A 15,000-nucleotide genomic window follows, 5' to 3' on the forward strand; every position below is an offset into this window, starting at 1 on the left:
CCGTGGGGACAGTCCATAGGCGTAATGTTTTTATACTGTACAAACTGTATATTCTATCCCCTATCCCTAACCCTATCCCTAAACCTAAAGATCATAGAACACTTTTTGCATTTTTAGATTTGTAAAAAATATTGTTCTGTACAATTTATTAGCTTTTGTGCCCATGAGGACCTCAATTTTGGTCCCCACGGTGACACGAGTCCCCATGTGTTGGTGTGTATTCAGGTTTAGGTCCCCACCGGGATATACAAACATGAACACACACACACACACACGCATAAACACACACACATACACAAACACACACGCACGCACGCACCACACACACGCACGCACGCACGCACGCACACACACACACACACACGCGCGCGCACGCGCACACACACACACACACACACGCAGTGATCTTACCCTCCAGGGCTACGTGCAACAGTGCAGCAAAAGCAGGCGAGCGTGGGTGGGGGGGAGGGGGGATGCAGGAAAACAGAACAAGTTATTAATGCAAAACAAGCAAACAAACCAATACAAATGAATTCATGCAGGCTCACATTGAGTCATGTGATATTAAAGGTATCAGATGTTGTGAGTCAGAATAGAGTCGAGGTGACTGGATCAAAGGAAGACTCAGATCTGTTTTCTAGGAGTTTCAATGCATTTCTTCTCTCAGCAGAATCCTCCACAGAACCTCTTACACAAGTGTCACAAAAAAATAAACATTTCACAAAAAACTTTAACATTACATGGTGTTAAATGATAGGGAACATTTTGGAGCAGGCTGATTCTTTGAGGTTTGGCTGAAAATGCGTCGGCTTCGCACCTCAAAAGCGTTCGGCTCTGAGCAGAATAACATCCCTACATGTGTGTGTGTGTTTTGTGCCATGAGAGCTTCTCCATCAGCAACAACTGGCAAAGGCAACATGCAAAACAGATCAGTCAGTCAGTCAGTCAGCATGCTGCACACTAGGGCAGTTAAACACACACACACACACACACACACGCACGCACGCACGCACGCACACGCGCACACGCACACGCGCACACGCACACGCACACGCACACACGCACACGCACACGCATGTTAACGTGAAGCATGTGTCTGACGGTACCTTTACACCCTCATTATAATTCTCCAGCGGGTTCAGACTGGTCACATGACCCGCAGCTCCTGGACGGGGAGGTTTCTTTGGAGGCAGCACATGATCTGCTGGACACGAGGAGGATTCAGATTCATTTATGATTCAGTTGGATTGATTGATTCAGTGGAGGTCAGAAGGTATTTGATTGTCTTTGTTCATACCTGCTTTACCCACCGGCTGGTAACCGTGCTGCTTTCCTATCTGAAAAAAACACAATCACAAACCAGCGTTACAACACACATCTCCTCCAGACACCGCTTCTACGTCAGACTGGGGAATTGTGGGAAACATCTTCAGGGCAATGTGTTCAGGCCGGTCCCTCATCTCTTTCAGACAACACAATAAATCTGTATTGCTGTAACAGGAAGTGTAAGAAAAGTCCTGTGTCTGCTGCGCCGCTGTAAATCTCCCTCTGGGAGGGAAGAAAAACAAGCAAGGAATTATGGGAAGTCACTCACCGACCCCTGGAGAGGACCGTCCTCACGCTCGATACTGCCCCTCGGGTTCCCCGACTCCAGTTTCTGAACATACAAACAACATGAATGAGTGAAGCACAGATCATTAACAACGCCAACAGAACAGAATGTTCAACACAATAATAATCAATTCACAGCGTCAGAGTTCTGGATTCCACCAATGAGGTTCAAAAAATCTTTTAACAGCAGTTTCCAAGACGAAAGGTTTCATTTCAACGAGGACAGACTGATCTGATCCCTGATAGATCAACATACATCTACATCACACCGATCCCACACACACACACACTTCACAAACACACACCACCACATGATCAATCAGTTACCGGCTTGACAAAACACAACTTAAAGAGTTTCATCCTCTGCCCCGCTCGCCCCGCGTCTGAGATTCCATGAGCCGACTGTGAGTCCTGCTCCCGAAGACGTTTACAAGAGCCCGACGTCTCTCTCTCCCCCAGTCTTTATCTTCAACTAATAATCTGAGCTCATGTTTGAGATGACACACTACATCCTGTTATTTTTATAAGGAAGTTGTGTTATACACGCACACTGTCCGCTCCATCAGACTGAGAGTTTCACACAACACAACAGTTCACTTCTGATGTGAAATCCATCTCAACACTAATGATGTGAACACACACTTTGGCGTTTGTTTCTGAGAGCTATTTCCTGTCAGAAAAAGACATCATGGACCTCACAGTCTTCCACTGATCTCTACAAACCTTCGCTGCCAAATAAAACCCTCGGGCCGGATTCCATCACATCACACACAGGATAAGAAGCAGCTGAAAATCATTTCTAAAACCTCCTGAATGTAACGTAAGATGACTTCGGTGTCAATTAAACGCCTGAACACAGGAAACTGCTCTCAGCCTCCAGCTTAAAATATCTCTGAAAATAAAGACATCATGAGAAACGACTGCCTGGGAGCGGCTCAGACCTTTGGAAGCGATTTATATCACATAGTTTTGTGTCGCTGGAGAACGTCCTGAGCAGACGCCTCGAGACAGATTTACTGCTCTGTTTTTAAGACTAAACCTCTTGTCTGCCTTTATTTTGTTCAATTTCTTTCTCGAAGTAACATCAACAACACTGTCTTGATAAGTGCCAAACACACACACACACACATGCAGACAGACAGAGAGACAGATGGAGAGACAGGTGTGACAGTACCAGGAAACTCTCCTCGTGTTCTAACCATCTCTGGTCTTCCTCCATCTGTTGCTGTTGTTTGATAAGAGTTTCCTCCATCAGGTGACCTTGACTCCGCCCCAGAGCCGCCCCATCCTGACACACAGAAAACACACGCTCACACACGGATCAAACACGCGGCGCTGTGGAGGCGTTCAGGTGTGGCGCTCACCTCCAGGTTTGGAGACCACACGGGAATCTCTTGTCTGTGATGATTCCAGGTGTCCTGAGAATCCAGTACAGAGGCTTGAGGAGGAAACGCTGCAGCTGACACGTGTGTGCCGGGATATCCAGACACCTTCAAGTGTGACAGATCTCATCACATCATGATGTACACAGCATTATAGCAATCCAACACAAACGTCAGAAGGGTGGATGTGTTTGTGGTACCTGGTAATGATTGTGCTGATGTTGTGGACTGGGGTAATATCCATCACTGGTGCGAGGGCTCGGGTAACCAGGTCTGCTGGGCTGTGAAAATAACATGTACAGTTCAATGCTACGTATCCACACCGGGATGATAATCTCGCGCGTTTATCACAGCTTTCCTGAGCGTGGCGCTAGCAACGCCAAGGTCATGGGTTCGATCCCAGATAGTCAGAAACAAATGTAAAGTATAATGCATAAAGCGTCTGCCAAATGCATAAAAATGTAAATGTAAAATTGACGTCTCGTGACTAAACAAAGTAATGTGAGTGTGAAAAACGGCAGGCGTAAAAGCGTCCCGCGTCACACACCGGAATTTACCAAAGTGAGCCAAAGAGCATATTCACTGATTGACGTTCAAAAGCCAAACGTTTTTCCAACTAAAACAGAATCATGAAAAGTTAATGGCCCATCGTGCATCAGGACGAGACTCTGAACTTCAGCTGCGCATGCAGAATGTAAGCATCCGGTGTGCGATCCTGTGACGCGAGTTGTAGACGTGACGCGGTGCGATTATAAGATACAGCACAGTGGCGTTGCTAGGCCCTTTTTAGGGGAGCTAAAGCCCCCCTAAAGTTCTAGCTTAGCCCCCCTAAACTATTGTGAGTAATAATGTAATCTGTACAAGAATTGGAGATGGCTTTATAGTGCCCTTTAAAACTCTTATTATGAAAACGGCGTTAGGCTGCGTTATTTAGCGCATTCTGCATCAGTTCACAGAATGAATGTTTGTGTTTAGGAACAGATGGTTTATACGGGTGACACACGGCTGATGCGTTTGTGTGGTGTTGGTCCAGCGGCGTCTCACCTTAGGAGGAGCCTCGTCTGAATTACCAGAATCCCACGACACCGTCACCTGTCTTCTCACCTCCATACGAAACCTCTCCTCCTGCTGGACCTTCTCCTCTTCTAAGATAGTGCTGCACAGACACGCAGTGAGACACAAATCACACTGTAAACAAAACATCACGGATCACATTCATGGCTCACAAATCATTTACTGGCCTTTATGTTGTTGCAATCCCATCCGACCCAAAGGGACTATTTACATGAAAACGTCATCATTCTCGCTCTTGTGTTTGACTAAAGACAGTCTGGAACGAACTGAGACTGAGTAAATGGTTTTTTTTAGTTCTGGGTGAACCGTGTGGTTAAATGATTTTGGACGTCACCCTGTGCAAGCTCAAGAGAGACCTCTAGTGTCAGGACCCCAGCCAAATAAAACCCCACACTGACCTGAGTTGTGTTTTGAGCTCGGTGAATCGGGGACGTTTGCTGGGGTCGTACGCCCAACATTTGGTCATCAGGCTGTAGAGGGTGGGGGGGCAGTTGGGGGGCATCGCCAGCCTCTCGCCGTTCTCTATCCGCCCGATGACATCGTTATTCTTCACGCCCTGGAAGGGCTTTATTCCAAACATGAGAATCTCCCACATACACACACCTGACGTCAGATCAGATGAGCACAAAATAAACCCACGAGAGTTGACCAGTGCGCTTTTACACACTTTATGAAGAATAATGCATGGGGTTCATAAGAAACATTTCTCAGTGTCGACATATGAAGAACGAACCAAACATCCAGACGTCACTGGCCGAGGTGAACCGACGGAAGTTTATGGATTCTGGAGCCATCCATTTGATGGGCAGTTTCCCTTTAGAAGCTGGAAAGACAAACTTCTGTCACTCGTGAGCAGGCTGTGTCTTCATATCTATTTCATCTGGTCTATAATAATCTGTTGTTGTTTACCGTAGATCTATTTGAAATGAACAATGTTGTATGTTGAAAGTTTTACCTTTATAATAAGAGCTGTCCTCCATGTATCTGGACAGGCCAAAGTCACCCAGTTTCACACAGTCTGTGGAAGACACCAACACATTTCTGGCAGCAATGTCCCTGTGGACACACACACACACACAGGTGTGAAATCTGAGGTGAGATGATGAAGCACACGCGTGTGCAGATGTGTGGTGACGCTCACCTGTGCACGAAGCGTTTGCTCTCCAGGTACGCCAGCGCTGTGCTCAGCTGGTGGGCGAACAGAATCAGTGCGGACAGATCCAGGTTGTACTTTCTCACTTGTAGGAACGACCTCAACTACAAGAACAAAGTTACACCAATCATCGAAGAGAACGTAAAGAGAAAGCGGCCAATCAGAAGGCCTAAAACTTGAGCCAGGTGAGTGTGCACTGCAAAAAATGACATTCTTGCTAAGCCTTTTTGTCTTGTTTTTAGTTAAAATACCTAAAACTTCTTAAATCAATATCCAATTACTTGACAAGAAAAGTGACCAGAGATATTTAGTCTTGTTTTATGAAAAATGATAGAAGAATTAAGCACGTATAAGGTAAAATTAAGCAAACAAATCTGCCAATGGGGCGAGAAAAATAAACTTGAATTTAGTTTGACCATTTTCTCAACTACCTAATTCAAGTTTATTTTCTCACCCCATTGGCAGATTTTTTTTGCTTGTTTTGACCATAAACTTCCTTAATTCTTATACTGTTCTCCTTAGAGAAAGAGACTCAACATCACTTTTCTTGTCATGAAAGTGCATCTTGATTTAAGAATGTTTAGTTATTTGTACAAAACAGACAAAAGCACTTAGGAAGAATGTGATTTTTGCAGTGTGTGAGTTGAAGCGGACCTCTCCGAGTGTACACAGCTCCATAATGATCCAGACGGGATTTTCTGTGATTATTCCGATCAGCTTCACGATGTGTGGATGATCAAACTGCCTCATTGTCACTGTCAAATATAACAAACACATCATCGTTGTGTCTTTCAGGTCTCTTCAAATAAAACTCTTTCATTCATCACAGAGTTCTGATGGGCTTTTATACTCACAGGCCTCCTGCAGAAACTTCTCACGGACGCTGTCAGATGTGCAGTTCTTACACGTCTTTATGGCCACGGATAGACATGGATTCTCCTGCCAGGCAGAAAATACTGAACACGTCACAACGCAGCCAACTCCACGAACATTTAAAGATGCTGCTCATTCTCCTCTCTAATGATTTGACTTTATTTACAGTCACTTTTGAGGGTCTTACCGGACTGACGTAGACCCCCTGGTGGACGTCTCCAAACTGTCCCTCACCGATACACCGGCCCAGCTCGATCCTGTCTCGCTGGATTTCATAGTCCTGAGCTAGGAGCAGAAAACACAAGTGACCTCGCATCACACGCGTGTGAACATCAGACAAGTGACCCTCATCATCATGCTAGTGGTCCTTCACGTGACCGCCGCAGAACAACATGCACAAACAGGTCAGCAAACCTCCATCACAGCATCTACTCGACTCAGAGGAAGTCTAATGAGTTTACAGACACAAGAGCCTGGTTAAAATACAACACTCATGAAGACTAAACTACATCAAGTGAGAAATGTCACTAACTAAAGGTATGAAGAATAGAAATGAGTAAATCAAAACTATTGGTTGGATCCCCAGTTCTGCAAATCAACGGCTAGTGCAGGTCTTCTGACATATTCAAAACTTGAAACAAATTTAGACTTAAATCTTCTCAATCATCATTTTCAGGTGAAACACGAGCAGAGATTTGAAATCGAGCCGTGTGAAAACCTGCATTAGCCCGTGAGACACTGAAGACATTCAAACACACTCACATCTGAGACACACATGAGAAACAGAACAATAACAGACGGTTACCTGCGTCTAATCCATAGACTTCAGCTGGTTGTTGAAGAGAAAAGCGAGAGATTTAGAAGAGAATGAAAGAGAATCAGAAAAGAAAAAGAAATCTGCAGATGCTGAGAAACAAACATTCAGGCTGGTGTGTGTGTGTGTGTGTGTGTGTGTGTGCGCGTGTGTGTGCGTGTGTGTGTGTTCAGCACAATATAACATGACAAAACCTCATTTAGTAAAACACGTTGACGTTCATGTGACACTGAATGAATGTCTATCAGAGGGCTTTAAGATTCTCATCATCATCTTAACCATATTTGATAACTTAATCGACCAATCCCAACAGCGTTTCCATGCCTCTCCGTGAGCTTGTGTAAGCGCATGGATGTCTCCCAGTCAATCAGAGAGATCAGTCTACGTCACAAATAGTGACATCATGGCATGTGGCCAATCAGGAGTTGCCGGGGCGTTTCAAACTTCAGCGTAATTCCGGAATTCGTAAAACAAGGATCTGCGCTCCTACCTACTCCTACAAATACATAAACATCATCGAAACGAAGAACGATAAGTTAATGAAACTCACACGTAATATGGTTGAATAGTTGTGAATAATGGTGAGATAGATGTTTTTTGTGTAGGATGTCTAGAAATGAATGAGCACTGTTGCTGAAAAATGGTGTGATCATATTTGATCATATGCCCGTTTCAGGTAAATGACAAAGTGTCCATATTTAGACATACGCCCGATGCGTCTAGTGTGTCATTCTTTTACTAATAATGCATGAACATAGGGCAATAGTATTTATTCATGCATTGAATGTTTCCACAGGTTTGTATAACATTATACAGTGATCCAGTGGGAAACTTAAACTTATTACAGTTTGTATTATACCTAAATGGCATATATTTGTGTTTATTTTTACTGTGAGCCTTATTACTGCTAAAATAAGTGATATATGATATACTTACAATTTATATGTCAATATTCTTTATTTCAATAGATCTGCAGCTCACTGACACGGTTTTGAGTGTGTGTTTGTGTTCCTAAATGTTCCTAAGTAAATATTCTATGAAGTTTCTATATGTTTTATGCATTTATTTATATTTTATATATGTGTCTTATATTTTTAAATATATAAACGTTTTGGGGAAAAAATGACCATAGACCGGCGAGGAACCATGTATGGTAACTTCATTGACCTTGACTTTCAACATCATTTTTTTTCTGTTAAGTCACAAAAGCTCAAAAGTCTTGTGATAACCTCCAATAACACTCCAGGGTTGAAATGTTGAATTTCTAAGTATTTCAATGAGTGCGCTATAAAGGGTTAAACCTGGATGACTTTCTCTCTTTGTGAAACATAAGCAGATATACTGTGTGTCCATCATATGAAAACATCCCAGCAGAGATAAGATCAAGAAAACATCACAGCGGAGTCAGCAATATAACACCATTTCTGAGCTTTCTGAAACAACACGACTGAATAACTGTCCTGAGATCAGAGCCATTTCTGTAAGTCACACACTCGTGAGGTTTACACCTCTGACTCACACGCACACGTTTGGAGAGTTATCTGAACCGAGACACGTCTACTGTTTATGAAAAAGAAACATTCTGCATTTCTACCATGAATAAAAAATACATCTGCAGTGTTTTATTTGATAAACACCTAAATATAATCTGTCTAAAGTTCAGACAGAAACTCTCGGGCCTACATCAGTTTCCAGACGGAATATTCTGCTGTCTCAGAGCAGATACTTCACATTTCACTCGTCGCCACATCAACAAACTGAAAGAGCCAGACAGAAGGAAAAAAGAACGGTTTGGCTCTGAAACCATTAGAATCTGGACGGAAACATCTGGATGACAACACACACACACTTCATATACAGCACCAGTTAAGTGTACTTACTAGAGGGCATAGTGTAGGTGTCTTCCTCATCGATGATCTCTGCGTAGTCGTCTGTTTCTGCAGAGAGAAAGAAGCAGTGGTCAGTGACACACACACACGGGCCAAATAACGCCCACTCGCTCACCACACACACACACGCACGCACGCACGCACGCACACACACACACACACACATATACTTCCACTAGAGAAACTAGACCCGACCAAAAACACATCCACAGAACACAATCCAGTGCACTTCTCTCTTTTAAAATCACTGAACTGAATCTATGCTGCTTCACATATCTGTCTGTCTAACCGACCAATCAGAGACTTCTCTAAATAACTGTACCTTTAAAGAACACAGAGAGAGAGAGAGAGAGAGAGAGAGAGAGAGAGAGAGAGAGACAGAGAGAGAGAGAGAGAGAGAGAGAGAGAGAGAGAGAGAGAGAGAGAGAGAGAGAGAGAGAGAGAGAGAGAGAGCATTACAAAATTAAAGTAAAAATGTACTTAAGCAATATACTCAATATGACGTCAGTGCTTTGCTGTGGTTTTACAAAGGGAAAGGGGTTAATATAGACTGAGCAGACACCGTGTCGCAGAATTTAGGGTCAAAATATAATTTATTTTTAAGTTATTTAACTACGTTTAATTTACGTTATTTTGCAGTGAATCGTCACGCAACATTAAGTCTCGCAGATGTACATTAGAGATTCAGTCAGTGGTGGTCACATAATAATTAGGACATGCATATAATACTTAAGACTTTCTCGTAAATGTTTCTCTAAAAGTTAACTCAGTCTTCATAACAGAAGCCTGTCCCGCCTCTTGAGATAAAGCGCCCATAGAACTCGCTATTTCTTATACAATTCTCAATGCGTCGTGCATTTTAATATGAGAGAGAGAGAGAGAGAGAGGGAGAGAGAGAGAGACTCATCAGACCAGGCAACATTTTTCCAGTCTTCAACTGTCCAATTTTGGTGAGCTCGTGCAAATTGTAGCCTCTTTTTCCTATTTGTAGTGGAGATGAGTGGTACCCGGTGGGGTCTTCTGCTGTTGTAGCCCATCTGCCTCAAGGTTGTGCGTGTTGTGGCTTCACAAATGCTTTGCTGCATACCTCGGTTGTAACGAGTGGTTATTTCAGTCAAAGTTGCTCTTCTATCAGCTTGAATCAGTCGGCCCATTCTCCTCTGACCTCTAGCATCAACAAGGCATTTTCGCCCACAGGACTGCCGCATACTGGATGTTTTTCCCTTTTCACACCATTCTTTGTAAACCCTAGAAATGGTTGTGCGTGAAAATCCCAGTAACTGAGCAGATTGTGAAATACTCAGACCGGCCCGTCTGGCACCAACAACCATGCCACGCTCAAAATTGCTTAAATCACCTTTCTTTCCCATTCTGACATTCAGTTTGGAGTTCAGGAGATTGTCTTGACCAGGACCACACCCCTAAATGCATTGAAGCAACTGCCATGTGATTGGTTGATTAGATAATTGCATTAATGAGAAATTGAACAGGTGTTCCTAATAATCCTTTAGGTGAGTGTATATAAAGTCATGCTGTGTGTAACTACTCAGGGAGATGAAGTGCGGTGTAAGTGTTGCAATTATTTGTTTTCTCTATGTGTTGTAGAATGAAGTGTTTCCCGAGCCTCTGTTCACATGGACACGTGTGGGAGGACCCCTGCTGGATGGAAGTGAAGAGAGATTTGGGAAAGTGCTGGTTCTGGAAAGAGTCCCAGCTGAGCTCAACGGCTCAATGTATCGTTGCACAGTCCAAAACCCTTTGGGATCAACCAACACGCACACCCGCCTCATAGTGTTCGGTCAGTGCTTGACACACTAACATATGCTTCATAGTGTTTGGTCTTTGGTTAGGAAGTGACTGAATCATAAAACTGAAGCTACATCTAATGCTGACAGATTGTCATGGGTTTGTTTGTTTGTTTGTTTGTTTGGTTTTGTCTTTATTTGTCATTTTTATGGTGGTTAAATAAAATCTGTTTTTACAGAAAATCCAAGGATCAAGAAGGAGATCATACATCTAAACTGTAAGTCTCTTTTGCAAAAAGTACAATATTTTATACATACAATAGCCTACAGTATTCTAGATAAACTCTCACAATAACTGTTCAATGTTTTCAGTTGGCAAATCTGACGGAGCCATTCTTGGACCCTCACTGATGATGTCGCTCTTATCCTTGACCCTGGATTTAACATGAGCATTATGGGATGCCCTTTCTTATACTGTCCGCTCTTGTGCCATCTATCTCGCTGTCTAGCAGCAACATCCAAGAAAGAGATTGCAGGAGAGACGTGTGTTCAGAATGAGAACAATGAGATCATCCCACCCGACCAACCCCATCATGTGACCACGCATCAGCTCGGTTTATTTTACACCTGTTTTATCACAATAAAGGTGACATATTTATGCATTGAATTTTTTCCACCGGGTATTTGTGCACAGCTGTGTTGCAGAAAGGGATTAAAAGGATGGACCCTTGGCACTTTTGTTTTTTATTTTTAATAAATTTGCAAAGCTGTCAAAAATCAGTTTTTTGTTTTGTCATTATTGTGCATGGAGTGTAGATTAATGTAAAAAATAATCATTTAAAGTAGTTTAAGATAAGGCAGCAGCATAACAAAATGTGAATAAAATGAAGGGGGATGAATACTTTTGCAAGCCACTGTATAATACAGCTTTCATCATCATAAACAGTTTTGTAATGTCATTTCATTAATGTCAGTGCTTAGAATACCCGTGCTGTTGAGTGCAGTGACTAACTTACTTTCTGAGATGAAGCTGATACATAAAGTTGAGAATCAGCTTCACCTACTGCATACGACCTCTAGATGACAGTGTAGATCTTCAGACCAAACACATTTTTTAAATCTAAAACATTTTTGATTGGTGTACACTGAGATGTTCCTCTGAGGTGTTATGTAATACTTTAAAGTGCAATGGCATTTTTTCAGAGAACACAAAGTACTCAACAAACAAGGTGTGTTCACTTTTAAATGCACAATTAATGTTAAAATCACTTTATTTTATTTATGAAAAATCCATTTAAAAAGGTTTATTATTTATTAAGAAAATTAATATCCCTGCTGAAAAAAACAATAGAACCCTGCTCAAAAAATACAACAATAGAAACCATTAAAGAAGTTATAAAGGTTTTTAAGGGATTTGTATTGGTTTTAATTGAATCTGTAATGGTTCTACTGGTATGTGATGGAATCTATTGGTGGGATGTTAAATCCTACTGGAATAATGCCCAAAACACACTATAAAAAATAAGTTTGTAATGGTTTTAATGGAAAGGGTTATTGAGTTGAGGGAATAGAAACCCAATAGAAACCGTTACATAAATTCTAATGGTTTCCATCAAAATACTATATGAACCATTAGCTAGCTTTTTCCATTAAAACCATTACAAAATTAAAGTAAAAATGTACTTAAGCAATATACTCAATATGACGTCAGTGCTTTGCTGTGGTTTTACAAAGGGAAAGGGGTTAATATAGACTGAGCAGACACCGTGTCGCAGAATTTAGGGTCAAAATATAATTTATTTTTAAGTTATTTAACTACGTTTAATTTACGTTATTTTGCAGTGAATCGTCACGCAACATTAAGTCTCGCAGATGTACATTAGAGATTCAGTCAGTGGTGGTCACATAATAATTAGGACATGCATATAATACTTAAGACTTTCTCGTAAATGTTTCTCTAAAAGTTAACTCAGTCTTCATAACAGAAGCCTGTCCCGCCTCTTGAGATAAAGCGCCCATAGAACTCGCTATTTCTTATACAATTCTCAATGCGTCGTGCATTTTAATATGAGAGAGAGAGAGAGAGAGAGGGAGAGAGAGAGAGAGAGAGAGAGAGAGAGAGAGAGAGAGAGAGAGAGAGAGAGAGAGAGAGAGAGAGAGAGAGAGAGAGTGGCCATTCAGTCACTCATTTTCGTCTCCCCTCCTTCAACCATTCTTTTTTTTTTTTTTTCCCCGCCCCCAAAGACGTAATTCGCGGGTTACGGGTAAGAGGCGAAGGACCGAAAGAGCAGACGAGTGAAGCACTCAATCTTGCAACTTAAATAAATATGCAGAATACAAGAATTTCCCCGGCTAAGGTACAAAACAGCAAAGATAACGAAATGTGTTGCAAGTATTGTATGCATGTGAAGCTAATGCAGGAAACACGTGTTTAAACTTTATGCACTAAACTATTGTATAAAGATCTCTAACAATACTGCAAAGATCTAGATCTCTAACAATACTGCAAAGCATACAAAACGTTATACATCACGCTAAATACTATTTATTTGTAAGTATCTATTGATACAAGACAAACGTGTATCAATGCAGCTTTCATGAAGAATAATCACGAAAAGCCTTCAAGTCTCGCGGGTTGTTTGACATGCGCGCGCCCAGAGAGTCAGAGCACAAAATACTAAACGGAGTTCTCTTTCACGCCTTCTTACTCTGAAACGGACATATTAACACAAAATAACCTAAAAATTCCCATATTAACAAGAAACCTTGTAAAGGTATTCAGTTTGTTTCGTGACCAAACAGTTGGGAAACAAAACACGTGTTCCGGTATATTGCGCAAGCTCTTAAAGGGGCAGCAGCATAATAAAGATCTCTGTTTATAATGTTCATCAAACAACAACGGACGGGCCCAAAAACACTCACTGATATTAAAGGAATTGTGTTCTCTTATAGGAGTCGTTCACAACAAATAAAGGAAGAAAGTAGCTTTAAGAAAGATGTGCTTTAAATATGGTAAAGTGTTGAAAGAGAGTTTACATATACAATAAAAATAATTCAATCATAAACAATGATTTGTATTAATTTCTAATTGATTTATTAATGTATTAAACACATTTTAATGAAGTTTTAGTGACTTTTTTCTTACCTCACCCCACGACTCTGGTGCTATCAAATTAAGGGCTGGTGCCACCAACTGAATAACTTAGTAGCACCAGTGCCACCTCTCTCAAGTGTTAGTCTAGAGCCCTGCTTTCTTGTAGAATTGTGCTTCAAATAAAGAACTTTTATGTTGACCAGATTGTTAGTTAATCATTTACAAGTCAATATTGCCTATGTGGACAGCGATTTTTAAAAAGTGAACTTGTAAAACTGCGGTGTTAAATGCGATGTGGTCGAAAATTTGGGTGCACCTAACTTTTGTGCTGGTGCACCTAAGAAAAAAAGTTAGGCGCACCAGTGCAAAAAGTTAGTCTAGAGCCCTGACCTATGGTATGGGCATCCGTACCTGACCTCTGCAGAAGCCTCCAATTGCACCAAGTCTGGCTAGACAGACAGAAGCGCGCAGCCAATGCCAGGTAATGCCCCACCCCCTTACCTGAGAGCATATAAGGTCTGCCTGCGCTGCTCTTCTTCAGTAAGTATATTCGCTTCTCGTGCTGCAAGCAGGGCAAAGCTGGTGGATCTCTCCACTCTATGTTTCAGAGAACCGGGGTTACAAAAGTAACCTATTGTTCTCTTTCATCATCTCGTGTTCGAGATCCACCTATGGGAGAGACATGTACAGCTCCCCGATAGCCCAATACACTCACAGTGAGGTTCTGTAAGCCAGAAAAAGGACGGTCACCCCCAAGGGGGCATTGCTTGATGCGTCCCATAATCATGCACCTGGCAACAGTGATGCACACACAGCTGCTGTGCACATGCAGGACAGGCAACATGTATGAGGCACATAAATAACACCCAGGCAGGAATGTGAATGCATGCTTGGTGACATGAATGTGCATGGCCCGCCGGCCCGTTCAACCTTTGTAACCCTTACAATGTGTAAACAGAAGGTAAAGGAATATAACACGGAGGGGCTATGAAGACCCCACTCCTAAAACAGAATGTGCTACCGAGGTTTTGGTGACATCCAATCGGTAGTGACGCACAAATGTATGGGGAGAAGCCCAGCTGGCAGCAGAGCAGATGTCCTGCAGTGATACTCGCCTGAACAAAGCCCAAGAGGCAGCTAAGCCCCTCGTGGAATGAGCTCTGGTGGTTCCTGGGGGCTGCACTCCCTTTGATTCATATGCCAGGGCTATGGCGCTCACAAGCCAATGTGAGAGGCGCTGCTTAGATATGGGACTCCCATTGTGAGGGGGTGCCCATGAAATAAAGAGCTGGTTGCTCTTCCTGAAAACACTGGTCCTGGTCATATATGTCTGTAATGCACGAACAGAACATAGAGCATTCAGCC

The 15,000-nt window shown here is 42.3% G+C and overlaps 2 protein-coding genes and 1 long non-coding RNA gene across 6 annotated transcripts in view; 1 reads left to right on the forward strand and 2 right to left on the reverse strand.

Annotated features, from left to right (window-relative positions):
* ptk2aa (protein tyrosine kinase 2aa) overlaps window positions 1-9,151 on the reverse strand; it is an 11,823-nt gene extending 2,672 nt beyond the window's left edge. The window contains exons 1-16 of one of the 4 annotated variants that reach the window (XM_057354392.1): window positions 8,788-9,150; window positions 6,899-6,922; window positions 6,281-6,378; window positions 6,075-6,159; window positions 5,875-5,975; window positions 5,209-5,324; window positions 5,023-5,123; window positions 4,801-4,890; window positions 4,466-4,670; window positions 4,038-4,149; window positions 3,194-3,274; window positions 2,976-3,101; window positions 2,786-2,899; window positions 1,595-1,657; window positions 1,298-1,337; window positions 1,107-1,204 (exon numbers count right to left, since the gene is read on the reverse strand). In XM_057354392.1, the coding sequence (XP_057210375.1) occupies window positions 1,107-1,204; window positions 1,298-1,337; window positions 1,595-1,657; window positions 2,786-2,899; window positions 2,976-3,101; window positions 3,194-3,274; window positions 4,038-4,149; window positions 4,466-4,670; window positions 4,801-4,890; window positions 5,023-5,123; window positions 5,209-5,324; window positions 5,875-5,975; window positions 6,075-6,159; window positions 6,281-6,378; window positions 6,899-6,922; window positions 8,788-8,962 (1,629 nt within the window). In that variant the 5' untranslated portion in view covers window positions 8,963-9,150. Of the gene's footprint in view, window positions 1-1,106; window positions 1,205-1,297; window positions 1,338-1,594; window positions 1,658-2,785; window positions 2,900-2,975; window positions 3,102-3,193; window positions 3,275-4,037; window positions 4,150-4,465; window positions 4,671-4,800; window positions 4,891-5,022; window positions 5,124-5,208; window positions 5,325-5,874; window positions 5,976-6,074; window positions 6,160-6,280; window positions 6,379-6,898; window positions 6,923-8,787 lie in introns of all 4 variants that reach the window. The other 3 variants (XM_057354393.1, XM_057354394.1, XM_057354395.1) reach the window with 3 other exon arrangements.
* Window positions 9,152-10,362: 1,211 nt separating this feature from the next.
* On the forward strand, window positions 10,363-11,313 carry LOC130566709 (uncharacterized). Its single transcript, XR_008964511.1, has 3 exons — window positions 10,363-10,594; window positions 10,781-10,819; window positions 10,914-11,313. It is a non-coding gene; the product is annotated as an uncharacterized LOC130566709 (long non-coding RNA).
* A 3,563-nt stretch (window positions 11,314-14,876) lies between these two features.
* The window catches only part of LOC130566868 (receptor-type tyrosine-protein phosphatase mu-like), a 26,430-nt gene continuing 26,306 nt past the window's right edge, over window positions 14,877-15,000 (reverse strand). Inside the window, exon 10 of the mRNA XM_057354680.1 lies at window positions 14,877-14,965. Within this exon, the coding sequence (XP_057210663.1) occupies window positions 14,877-14,965 (89 nt within the window). The remainder of the gene's footprint in view (window positions 14,966-15,000) is intronic.

The sequence above is a fragment of the Triplophysa rosa genome, linkage group LG16, assembly GCF_024868665.1.
Source record: "Triplophysa rosa linkage group LG16, Trosa_1v2, whole genome shotgun sequence".
In the NCBI taxonomy this organism is placed as follows: Eukaryota; Metazoa; Chordata; class Actinopteri; order Cypriniformes; family Nemacheilidae; genus Triplophysa; species Triplophysa rosa.